Genomic DNA, 20102 nt, shown 5'->3' on the forward strand with positions numbered 1-20102 from the left:
TACTGCACAATTCACATATATGGTAAACTGAGTTTTTCACCTTGTTTTTCCAGTGTACTGACCGCTGTTCACATTCACCTATTCACACACGTATGTGTGTGTGTGTGTGTGTTACCTGTAGTGTTTTATATGGATCCTATTAGCAGACTCGGCTCTGCTATTTAATTTAACCCCAACAGAATTTTAACAAGCAAGATTTTATGTGTCTGCAGCTCCTTTGATCGTGTTTAAAACTAAAACATTGCGTGTGTGTGTGTGTGTGTGTGTGTGTGTGTGTGTGTGTGTGTGTGTTATTCTCACATTGTGTGCCACTGGAGCTGATCAGCACACTGAGTCATCCCTATTGTCCTGTTTATTTTTTAATCACTCTTGTTTTAGTTGACAGATTTTCTGTTTTACTTGTTGCTGAACTTCATGTTAATGTGAAATAAATCCACCAAGTTTACTACTATAAAAAATTGCGCTCTGCGGCTGTAAATATATTTCTTTATCGTTCTCTGTGTCTTTCAGGGTCGACCGGTGACTGCTGATGTCCAAACATAAGGACAGGAACCAGAACCATGGTCATTCTACAGCAGGTAAACACACACAGCACACACACTCCAACAAGACAGAGAGCTGAACTTTTACAACAAAATATGAACTTTGCATTCTGTGTGTGTGTGTGCTTGTGTGTGTGAGTGTGTGAGTCTGCAGCTTTTGGCAGTGAAGGTGCAACACTCGTTAATGATCAGCTGCTCGTTAAGCTTCATTGTTTTCACTGAATCTTCTGTGTGTGTGTGTATGTGTGTGATTGTCAAGCGTGCACTGGCCCAAGTGTCGGTGTTTTTGATTCTCAGTTAATGCGTTGCTGAACTCATCAGCCTTTCTGATCGACTAATCAGCCCCGACAGCGTCCCCCCCCCCCCCCCCCCACCCCGCTGTGGAGGCCCAAATGGGACGAGCCAATAAAACAAACGAACACACACACACACACACACACACACACAGAGAGATCAGCCTTCACCCTTCTCTGTGGATTTTGTCTCATCACACACACTCTGACCTCCTTACCTCCATCCAACCTGTGCAGGTGAGATCAAACTGTGCTGGACAGGAAGTGTGTGTGACTTAAAACTCTATAACTGTATATAAAACTTCATACAGAAGAAGAAGAAAAATGATGGATGATATTTGAGCAAAAGAAGAACATTTTTATCACCAGTTTGAAGGAATTTCTGGATGTAACTGTTGAATTAACATTCAATGACCAGAAAAAAATTTTTTGGGATGTTCAATGTTTTCTGGCTCACGTGGAGTTTGGAGAAGTGGATCATTTTTTACAACATGACAGATTTTTGTCTGTAAGTTTTCTTTTCATTGGATTTTGCTTCTGCACTCAGGAGATACATCAGAACAAGAAGGAGGCATCCATGGTTTAGTTGGTTTAGTTTTTTTTTTACAGACCTGTTTACACTCAGAATGGTGTGCAGATCTTAAGTAGATGCGGTAACCATGACAATGAAAATGGACAGGAGGGGATCTGATTGGCCGCCGGCAGGCTGGGACATGAAAGCACGCCGCCTGAGCTACAGATGCACGACCCTCATCCAGGTAAACTCAGGCTTCATCCACAGAACAAGGTGCCTCACTAACGACTTTAACCGTGAGGTCAAACAAAAGTACCACTCTGCAGTGGATGTGCCCTTTATGTCTTTATCTTTGTAGGCACCATTTGTTAGGGTTCTGGTTCCCCTTCACTGTGAGAATATGAACAAATCTCAGAGTAAGCTCTGGGTCACAGACGGAGGAGTCGACTCAGGGATCAGCTCTGTGGATTCAGACAGAAAGTTCTGGTTCTGTCTTTGTTCACGTGTGGTTCGTCATTCTGTTGCATCAGGAATAGTTTTTATTATTCCTGGCTTAAATTCTAGTAGGTGATGGCTGTCAGTGATTTCTCAATTCTTTCCTGATATCAGAGGTTGTTATGTCTTTTTGGAGATGGGAAGCAAAGTGTAGTGGAAGGTTCTGGTCTCAGAAAGGTGAGAGACTTCATATCAGTTGGTGTTTATCTGTGATGTGTAGCTGTTGTTTTCTGTCTCTGCTGATTTCAGTGCAGCGTTTAATTCCACTGTGATGGAGAGCTGGTATTCATTCACTCGTCCATTCATGCAGCAGCTCGCTCACATTTACTGGTCAAACACAATGGGAACAATGTGTGTGTGTGTGTGTGTGTGTGTGTGTGTGTGTGTGTGTGTGTGTGTGTGTGTGTGTGTGTGTGTGTGTGTGTGTGTGTGTGTCTGTGTGTGTGTGTGAGTGGGAGAAGGGCTGAAGGAGAAACACAGTTTGGCTATATTGAGTGAAGCAAACCAAGTTGCTTTATGTCTTCAATTGCAGTCAAGCACTCCTGCTGGTGAGTTTCATCAGCACCAGCAGAGGGCGCACCTACACCTGAAGCCCACCTCCCACCTGAGATAATCAAGATGATAATGAGGGTAACAAGATGAAGCTGCAGCTGTAGATTTATACTGAACATGAGCCTTTAGTGAAGCTAAATCAAACCAGTCTAGAATGAAGTATTATTTTATTTGTATAAATGATCCGCAAACATTTTTTTGACCAATATTTACTAGAATTATAAAATGATAATAATATTCTCAGTATGCTTGCTGTCTCCACTTGTTGTGTCCTCTTGTGGAAGCACAACAGAGACAAAATGTTAATGTTGATTGTCCACTGAAGCAGAGAGGAGAGCCGGTCCATCTGTCTCTGTTTTTATAGACAAGTTAATTCAGAGACAAATACCAGAACAATTACCTTGTCACTATATCTCCCCCCTGACCTTTGATTTATCTGAATGATCCATCTAAATGCAAATGAGGTGAGATGGAAGTGGCTTTATAAATCACATAGACTTTTAATAGCTGATCCCCTAATTAAAATGCTCCACTCTGTAGTAATTGGATTAATCTGAGTTTCAGTGGAGTTTCAGCATCCTGTGATGGTCTAAATGTTCCTTTTGAGGCTAGAAAATATCAGGATACGCACACTGCGTAACTGGTGATGAGACATATGATCACCAGCAGAGGGCAGACCCACACCTGAAGAAGACCTCCCACCTGCAGACAGACACTGAGCAGTCTTCAGTGTGAGCTGTGGTCTGCAGTGCACACCTACAGACCCTGGAGGGAGCCTGTGTGACGTGAAGTACACCAGGTACACAGTGAAGGTAACAAGATAGTAACAAGGCTGCAGTGGGCTGAAATTACAGTCTTACAAACAACATGAGCTGTAAATCAAACAGTGCATGATCACACATCTTTCGAAATAATAAACAGTTCAAATCAACAGTTATAATTAATATTTTACAGGTCACATGATTTTGACTCTTGAAGTTAATCGTTTTGGTTTCTTAGAGCTCTATTTAGAGTAGATGGAGCAGTTTTAGAGCATCCCAGTCACCAGATAACATTTCGCCATTTATGTGTCTTCAAATCATGGATATGTTGACTCTGTGCTGTAACTTTTCATTTCTTAAAATGGTGTTTATAGTCTGGTTATGTTTAGGCACAAAATCCACGTGGTTTGGGTTTGGAAAAAATCATTTGGTTTAAAATACCTGTTTTTATCACCAATGAATCACCAATATTTGTGGATTGAAAACATAAATCTAGCCAACATTTTATTCTAGCTGCTGAGCTGTTTAGAGTCTTTGTTGTCATACACAGTCTACGCAGGGGAAAAAATCTCTATATACAGGCGGTGGTGCATTTTCCACTTTATTTAGAGGAAACAGAAGAAAAGAAAGAGCTGCAAAAACTCAACTATGAGTGAGTCCCAACAGCTTCTTCCTCTGCGTGTCGTTACCTCTCCACACTGCAGTGACATTAGCAGGCGTAAGTGAATACCCGGCTCATGTCTGGCCTGAATTATTTACCTGAAGAAAGAGATGATGAGAACACACACACACACACACACACACACACACACACACTCATCCACCGCAGGCAGCATGGACGTTACATCACTGCTGTCCTGCTCACACCACACCAGCACCGTGGCTGGTCTCAGTCACGTTTGTCCAAAGCCCAGAGTGTGTGTGAGATAACAGGCCTGCTTGTAGCCATAGCAAACATCCTGTCCTGTGTATCAGATAGAGCTACTGGAAATATGTAATTAGAGGTCTAAGAGTTACAATAAAGACCAGAGAGATTATTCATTAAGCTGTTTTATGGACTTCCATATGAGACGCTGTTCTACTCAGTTACATCCAAGAGGCAAATATTGCACTTTTTGCTCCACTAGATTTGTCTCTTAGCTTTAGTTTCTAACAACTATTATATTGGAACTTGTCATATCAAACATATATAAATCCAAACTACTCACCACGACTCCACTGGGTTCTCTGACGATCAGTGGCGGCCGTGTCCGCTTGCTGTGGTGTCTGGTTAGTTGACCCGAGGGCTTCATCGATCTGTAAATGACTTCTGTAAAAAGCCTCTAAATGCCTGTGAGTTAAATCCACTCTTTGTCGATGTGAGACTGACGGTTGTGGTGGGAGAACGCTGCCATTAAAAAGAGGCATTAAGAGGAGAATCTGGGTCAGCCAGTCAGCAGTGACACATACACATACGTTTATATTTCCCTCCCATTTCTGTCCTTCACTATTGTTGTTTAACAATGTCACAACTTCATGGCGTTGCTTCATGTTGCCAAACCACAATAATCCTTCATTTTAAACTAACTTTTAAATATATTTTTATGCCAGTGGGCAAAAATCATTGTTGGTTTTGGTCTTTTCCTGGGATGTTTGTGTGTCCTCAGCCTTTTGTGTAACAATGTGTAACATTTTAGAATAATTCTGATGAAAAATGTTTTTGTGTTTCACAGTTACGCTTCATAACTAAACCCTTGTTTGTTTGGTCATTTCTAGATAAGTAACAAACTAAAGGTCAGTGAAAAAGCAATTCATCATCAGAGTTGCCTTCGTTAGTTGATCACTTACAAATCCTCATCTCAATTATGTGCTGTAGAAGACACCTCTCTGATAAGAAGTGAGGACGTGTGGATGATGATGACACAAATACAAGTAAAAGAGATAAACTGACGAGGAGACGAGAGGACAGACACCAAACAGATCCTCTCTGCTAAATTATTCAAAACGTGGTTTCTGATAGTTTGCCGTTTGTGTGTGTGTGTGTGTGTGTGTGTGTGTGTGTGTGTGTGTGTGTCTGACAGGTGCTTGGTGGTGTAATGTTCAGGCAGCTCAGTTTGCCAGACAGAGTATTTACTTAATTAAACTGACATGTGTGTAACACACACTCAAACAGCAATTCATCACACTCTTGTGCAACACACACATAAGAAACTGAAGCTAAATGCTAAGAGCAGCATGCTATCAACCCAACAACACCAGCACACTAATGTTAAGCAGGTATAATGTTTAGCATGTTTAGCGCAGTAGCACGCTCACATTTGCAATAAAAACACAGCACAGCCGAGGCTGAGTTGTGTTTTTCACCACAGTAACTTGAGCCTTCTTCATTTACAACATTTAACTCTGAGGAACACAAGGTTTCTGTCTTTTTGTCTTCCTTAAATCACTTTGTTTTTGATAATTCCTTATTGTAAATAATGCTTCAATAATCGTGAAGTAATGAGTAGTAGGACGTATCACTAGGGTTTGCTCAAAAATATCAATTAAGAATAGTTTTTTTGAGTAATTATTAATTGTTACAAGTTGATCAGGAGTGAGAATCAGTCATTACCTGATGATTCATCAGTCTTTTCTCTGCTAACTCGTCATTCTCTACTATAGAGTCCTCAATTCAGAAACTGCTCATCAATCATGCATTAATGCTCAAGTCATTCATAAGTCACTCATCACTTGAACTACTCACATTGTTGTGTACATTATTATAAAGTGTTCACATTATTATCAGTATAAGTGGTGCTCTATATTTGTCCTTTGTGTTTCTCAGTTGGTAACAAACCTTCATAACCTGCAGTATTTACGTTGTAGTGAGAGCCTGTAGCTGCTCTCAGGAAATCCAACACCATACGACACACCTGAGGAGGAAGTGTCTTCTTGTTGCCACGGGCGACGGGGGAGGTTGTGGAGGGCTGGGTTAACAAAGTGTCAGTGTGATAGAGAGAGAGAAGGACAGAGAGCAGGAGGATTGTCCCAAAATGTAACTGCAGTGGAAACTTCAGAGTGATCTGAGAAGAGATTTTTAAAAGTGGAAGAGAATCATACAGAGAGGCGGAGCTGAAGGTGACAAACCAGGACGATCGGACCTGTTAGACTCAGAGATGTCGGATATTGGACCTGTTTTTTCTTGACATCTCTTAAAAGACATTAAACTTTTTTTGATGAACCCACTGAAGAGAACCAGAGCTGACACATGACTGTGATGAACTGAACCTGTTGAACCATGAAGAGTCCAGTGTTTTTATGACAGCTGCTGTTTATGTGGGAATTATACAAACATCAGAAAGATTCACTCACCTGCCCACCTGAACCTGTGGATAGTTAATCCATCCCTGGGTGAAGTACAGGACTGCTGGATATAACTGTCAGGCTGTGTGTGAGTTTGTAGCGTCCACGTGAAGATGTACAAGCGTCGGGACTACGTGGAGCTCTATGAGAAGGATCTGGCAAAATGGGCGCTGCTACGCAACGTCAACACTGTGATGAAACCCACCACACTGTTGCCGGTACACATAGTGTGTGTGTGTGTGTGTGTGTGTGTGTGTGTGTGTGTGTGTGTGTGAGAGAGAGAGAGAGAGTGTGTCATATGCCTGACTGGGTGTTAGTATAACGATGCATGAATCACATGAATGTGGTTTCAAATCATAATTGTATATCTCAAGACTGTGTTTAAGTGTTTCGCCTTTGTGTGTGTGTGTGTGTGTGTGTGTGTGTGTGTGTGTGTGTGTGTGTGTGACATCCTCAGTGGAGTAGAGACAGTCTTCAGTTAACTGACTCTACCCTGAGAAAATCTTTTTGAGATTTGGGGAAGATGCTTGTTTGTTTATTTAACAAATATCACTGAGATTATTAATATCACTCTCACGTGTTCATTAAATATGAGGCTGTGGCCAGAAGTCGAATAACGTAGCTTAGCATAAAGATCGCACACAGAGATGAACAGGTCCATACAGCATCTAGATGTTCAGGCATTTTTCCAAAAACCACGGTGGTGGTTTGCAGCCTGACAGCCACAACTTTGATGCAGATGCTTGTTTTCCTGTAGCCTGCAGGTGGGAGCCAGCATGGATCTGACTTGGTGCTCTAATGTTCCTTTGGATTGGGATCTGGGCAATCTGGAGGAAATGTTGACGTCTTGAGCTCTTTGTCATGTTCCTGAGCAGTTTTTGTGGTGTCAGAGGGCATATTATCCTGCTGGGGAGCCAGTGACGTCCAGGAGAGACGACTGTTGAAATGTGTGGTGTGTTGGTGGTTTCAGGATCCAAAGTTTCCCAGCAGAACATTACATCGTAAAAAGACAATCAGTGTTATTCACCACATCGTTTCTGGACAAAAAAACACAGATGACTGTGCTGCTGACAAACAGGAGTTGTGTATTCAGCCTTAATTTATCCGGTTCTGGTAAAATATTGATGGAGGTGTTTTTGTTCATCCAAAGAAAGAGAACAGCTGAACACATCATACACTGACGCTGTGTATTTAGTCATTATTGTTGGAAGATTTTAGATGAATTATGGTCTTGGATCACAGACGGACAGATGAGAAGTGGACTGAGATTCAGGAACAGCTCTGAAGGGATTTGATGCCTGATGCTGGTCCCAGTCCCTCTCATTCACAGAGCTAAGCATCAGATTGAACTCGGTGTCCTCGAGACTCGAACCCTCCACCTGTCTGGAGGGAAACATGTTGCGTCCAGTGTGTTTTTATCTGTTTCTCTGCACTAACCTTCTTTCTTCTCCTACATAATGTCTGTCTGCTGGTTAGATGTTCCACCTGTTCACCTCGACAAATTCCTGGTACACATTTTGTTGTTTTATCTTGTGTTGGACCGTCTGCCCGCAGCAGGAGATCATCCGGGCTTCATTTCACCTTTTTCAAACTGCACCAGTTATAACAATTCATTCACAAACCCAGCTGAGTGTTAATGTAACAGCTTCAGTAAACATGAAGTCTGACCCGGGTTAAAAGAGTTCACATGTTCAGGCTGCATGATGTCTGGTCCAGGTGCAGTGTGAAAAAGGTTCTGATTCAATCATTTAATCAAAGTAACATGGGAACCAATCATCAATCAGTCACATGTAAGGAGAAACTGTAATGAAGGCCTGGTTCCTCTCTGGTTCTGATTGTCTTCATTCACGTTCTGATTCCAAAGTTTGATTCTTTTTATGAATGGATTGATCTAAACCATGATTCTGATCCCACTCCCAGTCCTGGTTTTGGTTTAATTCTGGATTTCTTTCCAGGGCGACTATGTCTGGTTGGACTTAAAGACCGGTCGGGAGTTTGAGGTTCCAGTCGGCGCCGTGGTCAAACTCTGTGACTCGGGTCAGATCCAGGTGTTGGACGATGAAGGAAATGTAAGTCCTGAAACACTGTGTCGTCATTAAAGGTCCTTTATGTTGCTGTGAGAATATCTGAAGCTCAGAGCTCCAGTAAACGCTGTGTGGTTCTGACTCTCCTCCTCCAGGAGCACTGGATCTCCCCCCAGAATGCCACCAACATTAAGCCAATGCATCCCACCTCCATCCACGGTGTGGAGGACATGATCCGGCTGGGAGACCTCAATGAAGCCGGCATCCTCCGAAACCTGCTCATCAGATACAGAGAGAAGCTCATTTATGTGAGTTTCACTGCAGTAATACTGTAGTTACACTGCAGCTGCACACTGATACTGACGAACAGCTCTGTGCAACTCGTGTGTGTGTGTGTGTGTGAACACCAGCAACTTATTATGTTTTATTAACAAGCTGTGTGGAAAAACTGCAGGATTTCTAATTGTTCAATGGTTCCTCAAACGTACGTCCTGCTACAAATACTGTTTCCCTCTTCAAACACTACTACAGCTTTTCAAACCTTTGCCCAGTCCCTCAGTGTTATCTGACGTCTGCTCTGGCTGATTTTCTGCTCTACACCTCAACATCTTGTCTCTGTATCCTCTCTCCTGCTCTCCTTACTGTCCTTCTTCCTCCTTTTCTTGTTTCCCCCTGAAGACAAACTGTGGTGGCAGGGTAAGTCAGCGCCTGCACGTCAAGCATGGCTGCAGAGAAATCCAACCTCAGACGAACTGATGAGCTTCATACATGTATTTAATGCATCACCTGCACGGCTTCAAGACTCCAGCATGCAGTATATTTCCTATCCAGTGATAAGCTGCATGTACAGTATGTTGCATGTTGCAAAACATGTTAAATGAATACAGTTTATTTTATTCTGCTCTGTAGAAACTTCGCCTGTCTGCACTACAGACTCAGAAACAACAGTATGTCATAACTCAGAGCTTAAACTATTTCGAAGAACAGAGAATCCACATCACTCTTCTGGCAAACAGGTTAAAAGTCTTGAACAAACTAAATTTCATCATTTACTGTCGATGTTTTTTTAAGAAGGGGTCTTTAACCTCTTCACCAGGAGGAGGGATGTCTTGGAGTTTTCTTTTTTGGACTTCCCAACCAAACATCATCACAAACACTTATTTTTTTCTTTCTTCGACTGAGTGGACCCGGAGGAGAAAGGAGCGACTGTTCTTAAGCTTTCTGGAGCTCTGCAGGTGTCACGTACCTGCAGGACGAGTCAGAAGCTTCATGTATCTGATTCGCTCTGACTCAGCAGTAACAAAGCTCAGCGGCGCTGCAGTCTGGCTGCGTGTTGATTTGTTTCCAACATGGCCGTCTCTTCTCCCGTGGTGAACACTGATACGTTCTTATTGTCATCCTTCACCATCTGAGTTACAGGACCGGTGTCACCTCAGGTACCCTCCACCTGCCCCGGCCCACTGCGACGCTGCCATGAGAGCAGACAGCCCAGAATATCTGGAGGGTTTGATTTTATGGGTGGTGTGATTATTATTCCAAAAGAGTCATTTAAAAAATGGATATAAGTGTCCAAAACAGATGGCCATCATTGTAGGAATCCAATTTGAAAAAAAAAGATACATTTCTGGTATTTAATCACACCAGAAAAACAGATAAACACTGTTGTGTTTTGTTGCAGCTGACTGAATCTAACTTGTAGCCCTGGATCCAGTTTGTGTACCTCCAGAAAACAGCAGCGCTAATAATCAGCATCACATCGGCCTTGAAAAGTTTTGAAAGTCTCCTCCTCTGTGTGCAGACGTACACCGGCTCCATCCTGGTGGCCGTCAACCCTTACCAGCTGCTGCCCATCTACACAGCCGACCAGATCCGCCTCTACACCAACAAGAAGATCGGTGAGATGCCGCCGCACATCTTCGCCATCGCCGACAACTGTTACTTCAACATGCAGAGGAACAACCGGGACCAGTGTTGTATCATCAGGTAGGAAAGAGTCCAGACGGCAAAGCTCCAGGATGTGACAACAAGCTCAGACCTTTAATTTGTGTGTGTGTGTGTGTGTGTGTGTGTGTGTGTGTGTGTGTGTGTGTGTGTGTGTGTGCGTGTCACAGCGGTGAGTCTGGTGCAGGGAAGACGGAGAGCACCAAACTGATCCTTCAGTTCCTGGCAGCCATCAGTGGTCAACACTCCTGGATAGAACAGCAGGTCCTGGAGGCCAACCCAATACTGGAAGGTAGGAGCACACACACACACACACACACACACACACACACACACACACACACACACACACACACACACACACACACACACCATTGTCCATCTGACATCATCTCTATCTCTGGTGTTGCTTCTCTTCCAGCTTTTGGCAACGCAAAAACGATCCGCAATGATAATTCGTCCCGTTTTGGGAAATACATCGACATCCATTTCAACAAGCGCGGAGCCATCGAGGGAGCCAAGATCGAGCAGTACCTGCTGGAGAAGTCCAGGGTCTGTCGACAGGTGAGGCTGGATACCTGCCCCAACACTAAACTCTTCAGCGATTACTTGTGACTGCTGCTGTAACACGTTAATGTTTCACCTTCTGTCTGCAGGCGCATGACGAGAGGAACTACCACGTCTTCTACTGCATGCTGAAGGGGATGACTGCAGACGAGAAGAAGAAACTGGGGCTGAGCAAAGCCACCGACTACACCTACCTGACCATCGTGAGCACCGTTCCCCCTCACATTCATGTAGACTGTGTCAGACACCTGAGTAGAAACACTGAGGGAGCAGCTTTTTGATGGTGCAGCAGGTGATGTTAGAGGAAAGACAGATCGTCAGGAGGGACAAACTGCTGCTGATGTCAAACTGCATGCAGATAGTTTTGGGGCTTAAACAGTTGAAAGTGAAAAATCCATCACGGCCACGTTTGTGTTTCTCTGCAGGGAAACTGTACAGTGTGTGACGGCCGAGACGACCTGAAGGAGTACTCCAACATCCGCTCTGCGATGAAGGTACTGATGAAACGTCATCAGTCAGTAGCTCCGTTAAGACTTTAACTGCAGACGCATCACTTCAGTGGCTCATATGCTCTGTAAAGTTTTCCTGTGCTCTGTTCTGCAGGTTCTGATGTTCACAGACAAAGAGAACTGGGAGATTTCTAAGCTGCTGGCTGCGATTCTACACATGGGAAACCTCAGATATGAAGGTGAAGTGAAATAAAACAATCTCGGTGAATTAATTCAGACATTTTACAGTTTGGAGCTGAACTGAACACCTGCAGACTCAACAAGAAATGCAATATATGTACAAGCTTTGTAGTTTTGTTTATTTTTTACTCTGTTGCGTACTCCAGTATTTTTGTATTTTTATTTGCGTTTCATATTTGTATGCACACTCTTGACCTTTGACCCTGCAGCTCGTACCTACGACAACCTGGATGCCTGTGAAGTCGTCCGCAGCCCTCATCTCACAACTGCTGCTACACTGCTGGAGGTGACACACACACACACACACACACACACACACACACACACACACACACACAGGACAGCTCCACTTTACATTTTACAATTATAACTTTTGTTTACTGTCTCTCTCAAAAGCAGTGTAGAACACCTTTTCAGTGACCTGATATTGTGTTTTTCGTGTCAGCGTGACTTGTTGAAGATGATGTGAACTGTGTGTGTGTGTGTGTGTGTGTGTGTGTGTGTGTTCAGGTGGACGGTAAAGATCTGATGAACTGTCTGACCAGTCGCACTCTGATCACGAGAGGAGAGACTGTCTCCACCCCGCTGAGCATGGAACAGGCTCTGGATGTTCGGGACGCTTTCGTGAAGGTACAGTAACACTTCGCTAAAGCAGCTGAGATAAAACTCCCCAAGCGTGTAACCTCAAGGTTTAATGTGTGTGTGTGTGTGTGTGTGTGTGTGTGTGTGTGTGTGTGTGTGCAGGGAATTTACGGCCGTTTGTTCGTGTGGATCGTTGAGAAGATCAACGCAGCCATTTACAAGCCGGCGTCTTCACACCCCAAAGTCCTCAGACGCTCCATCGGACTGCTGGACATCTTCGGCTTTGAGAACTTCACGGTCAACAGGTACAACACACACACACACACACACACACACACACACACAAGCTGAACTCTTCCCTGTAGCTGCTCGGCCTCATAGGAGCACACGGCTGTAGATAATAAACCTCCCTCCCTCCTGCAGCTTCGAGCAGCTGTGCATCAACTTCGCCAACGAGAACCTGCAGCAGTTCTTCGTGCGTCACGTCTTCAAGCTGGAGCAGGAGGAGTACAACCTGGAGCACATCAACTGGCAGCACATCGAGTTCACCGACAACCAGGACGCTCTGGACATGATCGCCATCAAACCCATGAACATCATCTCGCTCATCGACGAGGAGAGCAAGTTCCCCAAGGTACACACACACACACACACACACATACAGACACACACACACTCTGATGGTGAGGTCTGAAACTGATCACCCATCATCATCATCCAGCACCTGCTCAGTGAGCGAGCAGGCAGGCGGTGGTCATGGTCAGTTCCTGATGAAAACAAGTAGAAGTGGAAACCATTTTTGTGTTGTTTCCTCCTGCAGGGCACCGACACCACGATGCTGAACAAGCTGAACTTTCAGCACAAAGTCAACACAAACTACATCCCGCCGAAAAACAACCACGAGACTCAGTTCGGCATCCAACACTTCGCCGGAGTCGTTTACTACGAAACACGAGGTCAGCGTCGCTTCACACACCAGAAACAGACCGAACGAACACGTCGAAGGTGATTAATGTGTTTCCTTCTGCGTGTGTGTGTGTGTGTGTGTGTGTGTCCTGCAGGCTTCCTGGAGAAGAACAGAGACACTCTGTATGGTGACATCATTCAGCTGGTTCACTCCTCCAAGAACAAGTTCATCAAACAAATCTTCCAGGCGGATGTCGCCATGGTAACACACACGCACGCACACACACACACACACACACATCTACTGCCACAGTTCATGTTCAGTTAAATTTTGGCTCACCTGATGAATTCAGCGACACTGACAGAAAGGTTTTGTGACTCAGGTGACTTCACCTGTTCACCGTTTCTTCTTCTGCATGTTTCTCAGTGATGCCCGGCTCAGCGCTAACATCACCGTCTGCTCTGTCTTCCCTCTGTGTCTGTGTTTGTGGTCTTTGCATGTGTGTGTGCTGCTTCTTGCCAGTTTCTGTGTGGTTACTCTCCTGGTAGCTCAGTAGGTCTCCCTGCCAGAACTCTTCCCAAGGTAAAAATGAAAAGCTTACATCTCAGACACTCTTCATCTCTTCTTCTCTTCTTCTCTTCTTCTCTTCCTCTCTTCTGCTTTCTCAACTTGAGTTACAACAGAACATTTTGCTTTCAGCCTTGTGAAACCCTGAATCCTTTTTTTAAAATTTTATTTCACAATGGAAATGTTACGGAGCATCGGTCTGACTAAAAAAAAAAAAAATTACAAAGGTTGTGTTTGCTTCAGGGAATTTTATTGGTAGTGCAATGGTTCATTTTAATTAATCATAAAGTGCAAGTGAGTTTTAAAGACTACCTGAACATAACAGAAATGAATCAATAATATAAATACGTGTAATAATTATATACAACACTAGAAGACTTAGTATTTAATAACGGTGTCATCAGTCTTCTGGTGTAGAGATCAGCCGCTGTGCAGCAAACTGACCTTACTGTATAGAATCATGAGTGTTTGCTGCCCTCTAGTGGCCACAGCGCGGAACTACATCAAGTTAATGAGTCAAGTTAGAAATAATACCATGAGAACGAACATTGATACTTCCGGTCGGTGCTTTCAAAATAAATCCATGGCCCGGCTCAAAGCCTCGGTATTTATGTAACAGCGGTGATATGGTCTTGTCATCCTTCGTTGGACTAAACATGGTGTCTATAAACACACCACTCTTAATCATTTTTAATGTTTGAAAGATGTGTTTTAATGTTAATGTGTTTTAAAGATGTGTTTTAATGTTAATGTTAAATTACAGAGTGCACATCTGTCAACATAAACAATCTATGTAACCGCCTCACCGCGGCCCGATAACAAGCTAACCTCCTCAGCTAGCAGGAAACTTTAGCGCCGTTGACTGAAAAACGGCGGATGAAAAGAGTCGGAATTTTAATTTATCATGTTATAAGTCTCAAAAATGCACAAGTGAGACGTTACATTTTCACAGTACTAAACCAGACGGTCCTGGCTGTCATTACGTGAAGCTAACGTTAGCACAACCAGCTACGGTCTGACGTTATTAGCAGTGTGTAATCTTTATTATAACTGATCAACTATGCAGTGGTTATTTAAGAATATATCGACAGTTTTGAGGCTTTATTTTAACACTGATGAGTAATAACTTACAAATGTACCGCTAGCTTACGAAATATATGGTATCAGTAAGTAAATACAACTAGCTTGCTGACACTGAAGTATTAGCTAGCTTGGTCTTTTTTCCAAACTGACACATTTAACATTAATCTTAGGGAAGTTTCCAACAACTGGTTCCAGGCTGCTGCTTGCTACGGCTTGTTAAGACGACGAAACATGCAAAATATGATAAAATACCGTTTGAGATAGTATTATCATGGATTTATTTTGAAATCACTTACCGGAAGTTCGCTTACAGTGTCGTAATGTTATCCTGTCTAACTTGACGAACCATATTGGTGTAGTTTCCCACTGTGGCCACAAGAGGGCAGTGAATACTCGTAATTCCACCGGGAATCATGTCAGCGGTCAGCTTCACCTTCATACATGCAGATTAGCCTATTTCTATATTTATTTGTTTTGTTTGTGTTTGTTTCCTCTGAATAAAATCGTGTGATTAAAACATATCAGACGTGTCAGGAGATGAAAAGAAGGCCATGTTTCATTTTACAGAATCTCCACATCAGAAAAGTGTATAAACAATCTTTTTATACGATATCTTTTACTAATAATGACGTTTCTGGTGACATTTTACACATTCATGTGATTCAAGATTATTAACACCGTGAATTGATTTCAGTGCTGTAGTTCCTACTGTGACCACTGGAGGGCAGTAAAGCGCCAGATCATCAGTGAAAAGACCACACACAACGACATACAATCGTTTCCGGTGAAGGTTTTCAAAATAAGATCGATAAGTGCGGTTGATGGAACATGCAAACGTCCTGTACAGTTGACGTTACACTTTGAGAATCAACACTTAATAATAAAATGATTCTTGACAAAATCTCTTTGGGGTCAGGTTGAGGTTGGGCACCATATAGATGACAGGCTGGGGCCAGTTTAAGTTAATCAGGTCACAGACTTTACCGATAACAGAATGCGGTGTAACACCAGCACCTTCAATTTGAAGTAGAGGTTCTCTGAGATTAAGCTAACTAACTAGCTAGCTAGCGGTCGTCTGATAGAGCTGCTGTTAGTCAGTAAAACGATTCAGCACGCAAGTTAACCACTATTTAAACCTGAAATATTGTTGTATGTTGCTTCATGTGTCAGAGAGAAACAGAGAAACAGGGTGGAAATAAGGCAGCTTTGATAACGCACGAAGTTAACGTTAGCTAACATTAGCTCGCTGAGCATAACGTCACGTCATCTCGTGACGTCATCTCGTGAGCTCCTGGTAAGTTGAGCTCATTTCCAACAAATCAGATGTTTGTTTTTTTCTCGAAAACATTTGAACTATAAAATCGGTTTCTGACACTACTGTGATGTAGGTGTGCTGTTTGTTTTCCCCAGTAATGTTTAATTAGTGGTATTTTAACTTATTTTCTTGGTTAATCTATCAGTTGTTTTGTTTATTGATGATTTCATTGTGATAAAAGCCTCAAACCTTTTGATTTGACCTCACAGACCTTCAGTTTATTCAAATGAATGAAGATAGAAAATAATAAATTAACAAATCTAAAGATCCCACAAGCTTGAACCTGCAAACTGCAACAATTTGTGAGTTTTCTATGGAATAACTAAATACACTTCTGGAAATTGGGGAGAAATATTGGGATATTTTACTTTTTGAATATCCAGTCACATGCATATCAGAAATCAGAGTACTTTATTAATCCTGGGGGGAAATTGTTTAATATATGCACCCAATATTCCATAATTCATTTTGAGTGATTGCAGCTTCTTCCTCGTGATGTTTGCTGCTCTGTCGACACTTTTTAAACATTTATCTGTGAACCTGCACCGTCAGCCACACACAGACTTTTTATATCCAGAGACACAGAGAAAGGAAAAAGGTTAGTGTGAGAGCTCAGGAAGAGAAAAAAGAGTTCTCATTGTTTCTGACCCTGACACTTTCTATGTTGTCTCACAATGTGTGTGTGTGTGTGTGTGTGTGTGTGTGTGTGTGTGTGTGTGTGTGTGTGTGTGTGTGTGTGTGTGTGCAGGGCGCAGAGACCAGGAAGCGTTCGCCCACTCTGAGCAGTCAGTTTAAGAGATCTCTGGAGCTGCTGATGAGAACTCTGAGCGTCTGTCAGCCGTTCTTCGTCCGCTGCATCAAACCCAACGAGTTCAAGAAGCCCATGGTGAGTTTCTGACCACCACTTACATCACATGAGTTTACTCTTTAGAGATTTAATTGCCAAGCAGTGCAACAGGGAGCAAAACTACTTGGTTACTAGTTGACTGACTCTACAAGTGTAAGTGTAAACACATCTTAAACGAGGGAGCTCATTTTTTTAGTAACTCATATCAGTTATAGAGCGAAGACATTTCATCTCTCAGTTCATGTCGTGTGTCGTGGTAAACTGGGAGGTCAGGACGTCACAGTGTGCAGAGTTGAAGCTCACTAACAGAAACATGAAGGGCTCAAAAAATGATCAACTTAATCTGATGAACGTTTTTACTGAAGCTGTTGAAATTATTTCTCTCCACACTTTCTGCTGTTCTTGTTGTTTTGCCAAATCCTGTAGACAGATGGACAAATTATTATGTTTTCAAGTACAAGATGAACATACATGTTTTATTTTTAAGGACATTTTGGGGGAATTAAGTGAGTTTGTAATATCACTAAGAAGAAAAACAAATCCATATAAAGTTAAACTTGCTCTTTATTTTGACAGTAATATCCTCCTCCATTAAAAATGAAACCTTGGTTGTAAATACTGGTTCTTTCAGCCTTTTCTCTTTGATTCATCAAATAGTTTTGAACTGAAGACAAATGTACCACAAACAATAACTTCTGTGAACATTGTGCCTTACTAATAATACAAACTACAAAGTTCATGTGAAGAGGTATTGAAACAAAAACCAGAGACTGTTGATCATCTTATTAAACGTGTTCGGGTGGTCAGTACTAAGATGTATAGAAAATTGAACTTAATAAAAACGGAAAGTAAAGAAACTATCACCCACCGGTCAGATTTGAACTTTTAATGGAATCAGTTTGAAACAAGGACCTTTAATCGTCTCACCTGCATCATGCAAAACCCTGTTTTTTAAAGATCATTTCAACAAGTGATCAAACCCCATTTTGAATTCCTGCGGTATCACCTGACTTTGGAGGATGTAACGAGACCTGAACAGAAACTTAAGTGACGGCTGTCGTGTGTGTGTCTGCAGCTGTTTGACAGGGAGCTCTGTGTGCGTCAGCTGAGGTACTCTGGTATGATGGAGACCATTCGGATCCGCCGTGCAGGATATCCCATCCGCTACACCTTCGTGGAGTTCGTCGATCGCTACCGGGTGCTCATGCCTGGAGTCAAACCAGCCTACAAACAGGTAGAGTGGAAGTACACCTGTTGCATTGTGGATTGTTTTTAGCTTAAATGTTGCTAAGCTAACAAGTTTCTTCAAGTTTGAAGTGAGTCTTTAAAAGTTAGTCAGACGTAAAAGGTGCTTTGTGAGCAGAGTTAAGTTTCTGAGGATTCAATTGTCAAGTTTTGTTGCCAAAGATGAAATAAATTCATGATCAGTGAAAACAAGTCTAATCAGACAACACCAAACTTGTGACACTTTGTTTGGTCAGCATGCAGTTTTTCCCACAATCCATCAGCTGTCTGTTGTTCTTGGATTCCTACATGTTATGGTTTCCTCCCTCTCTCTGCTGCTTCGGGCGTCCTGTAGTGGTGCAACAACAGCATCCCATCAGCTGACCAATCAATAAAGACATTTAATCAGCAGGTTGTTTCCATCCAGTAAAAAAAGGAGGGAATGAAGCTCCTCCATGATGGTGGAGGGAGAACAGGGAGGACGGAGGACCAGATGAAGCCAGCGGGAAGAAAAGCATCTTGTTTTAAAGTGAATGTCTCTCTGTCTCCCATCAGGAGGACCTGAGGGGAACCTGTCAGAGGATTGCTGAGGCCGTGCTGGGCAGAGACGATGACTGGCAGATGGGAAAGACCAAGATCTTCCTAAAGGTACTCCTGCATTAAAGGGCCATTCTGTTCAATCGTAGTGATGCGTTGAACAAAAAGAGGAAACATCAGTATGACTTCTAATATCTCCTCTGGCCCCAGAACAGCCTGAATTCTCAGTGTCATGGATTCAACATGGTGCTGTGAACATTTCTGAGAGACTTTTCTCTGACATGACAGTTACTGTTCAACACATCGTACAGAACAGGAGCTTCAGCTGCAGATGACTGTTAATGAACTAGTTCATCCCAGTAGTGAGGCGCTGCTGTGATTGTTCCCAGTTCACATGTCTGCTGACGGAAAGAAAAGACTGTGTTTTGTTTTCCAAGTGTGTGTGTGTGTGTGTGTGTGTGTGTGTGTGTGTGTGTGTGTGTGTGTGTGTGTGTCCAATAGAGAGTCAAACGAAGAGAGAATAACTAAAGGTTTTTCTTTCCCCTCGGTTGTCTGTGTGTGTATTTACAGTAGTTGTGTGTATGTGTGTGTTTTGGTTTCCTGCCCAGTGAGGGCAGATATTGTCCAGAGGTCAAAGGTCACTGGTAAGGCACATCCGGTAGCTGGTTGCCATGGCGACACTGTCACTTCTCTCCCCAGAGGTTCAGTGAAAATATCAGCTGATGACAGCTGAGTCTCTGTTTGTTTTCACAGTGTGTTGAAACTTTGTCTTTTGTTTATATTCTGATTGAGTGACGGACAACATCTGCTATTATTCTACTATTTCGTTCAGTTGAACTCGGATCTGAAAGCTGAAACAGAGCCATCAATCAGCGCCGGCTGTTGGTTTTGTAGTTGAAAGTAGAGTCTGTCTTTCTGTCAGGTAGGAAACAACTAGAGAGTGATGGAGTCCTGCCTTTTATAAATGTAGCTGTAGTTAAAGACTTCAGGCTGGTCTCCATCAGGCCTCACTGCTCGGCTGGTCAGGAAGCTAAACAGGAAGTTAAAACGTGCAGCGGGGTGACGGCAGGCCAGCACCCACACTTCCCTGACAGGACGGATGGACAGATCACAGGACGAAGAGACGGAAGAAGAAGTTTAAGGGACTTGTGTTCTTTCATGTGTCACGTTAGCAAAATGGAAAGCTGCCACATTAAATCTGTGTTCACTGTGTCTTCACTTCAGAATGACAAACAAAGTTCATGTCGACATGTTGTGAAGGCAGATAGATAATCACATGCTGGCCGAGCTGTCGGTCAGTCCAATAAAACATCTCAGCAACTACTGGACAGATTTATTGTG

General features: G+C 42.9%; 1 protein-coding gene across 1 annotated transcript in view; it reads left to right on the plus strand.

The window, feature by feature from the left end:
* The first annotated feature begins 2656 nt into the window (after positions 1-2656).
* The window catches only part of myo7aa (myosin VIIAa), a 36013-nt gene continuing 18567 nt past the window's right edge, over positions 2657-20102 (plus strand). Inside the window, exons 1-19 of the mRNA XM_037076704.1 lie at positions 2657-3208; positions 8434-8547; positions 8658-8810; positions 10301-10485; positions 10614-10735; positions 10865-11007; positions 11100-11213; positions 11436-11504; positions 11614-11698; positions 11909-11985; positions 12210-12329; positions 12444-12586; positions 12705-12915; positions 13102-13237; positions 13343-13449; positions 13711-13770; positions 16902-17039; positions 18076-18234; positions 18780-18872. Of these exons, the coding sequence (XP_036932599.1) occupies positions 8700-8810; positions 10301-10485; positions 10614-10735; positions 10865-11007; positions 11100-11213; positions 11436-11504; positions 11614-11698; positions 11909-11985; positions 12210-12329; positions 12444-12586; positions 12705-12915; positions 13102-13237; positions 13343-13449; positions 13711-13770; positions 16902-17039; positions 18076-18234; positions 18780-18872 (2073 nt within the window). The 5' untranslated portion in view covers positions 2657-3208; positions 8434-8547; positions 8658-8699. The remainder of the gene's footprint in view (positions 3209-8433; positions 8548-8657; positions 8811-10300; positions 10486-10613; positions 10736-10864; positions 11008-11099; positions 11214-11435; positions 11505-11613; positions 11699-11908; positions 11986-12209; positions 12330-12443; positions 12587-12704; positions 12916-13101; positions 13238-13342; positions 13450-13710; positions 13771-16901; positions 17040-18075; positions 18235-18779; positions 18873-20102) is intronic.

The sequence above is a fragment of the Acanthopagrus latus genome, chromosome 2 (assembly GCF_904848185.1).
Source record: "Acanthopagrus latus isolate v.2019 chromosome 2, fAcaLat1.1, whole genome shotgun sequence".
Classification (NCBI taxonomy): domain Eukaryota; kingdom Metazoa; phylum Chordata; class Actinopteri; order Spariformes; family Sparidae; genus Acanthopagrus; species Acanthopagrus latus.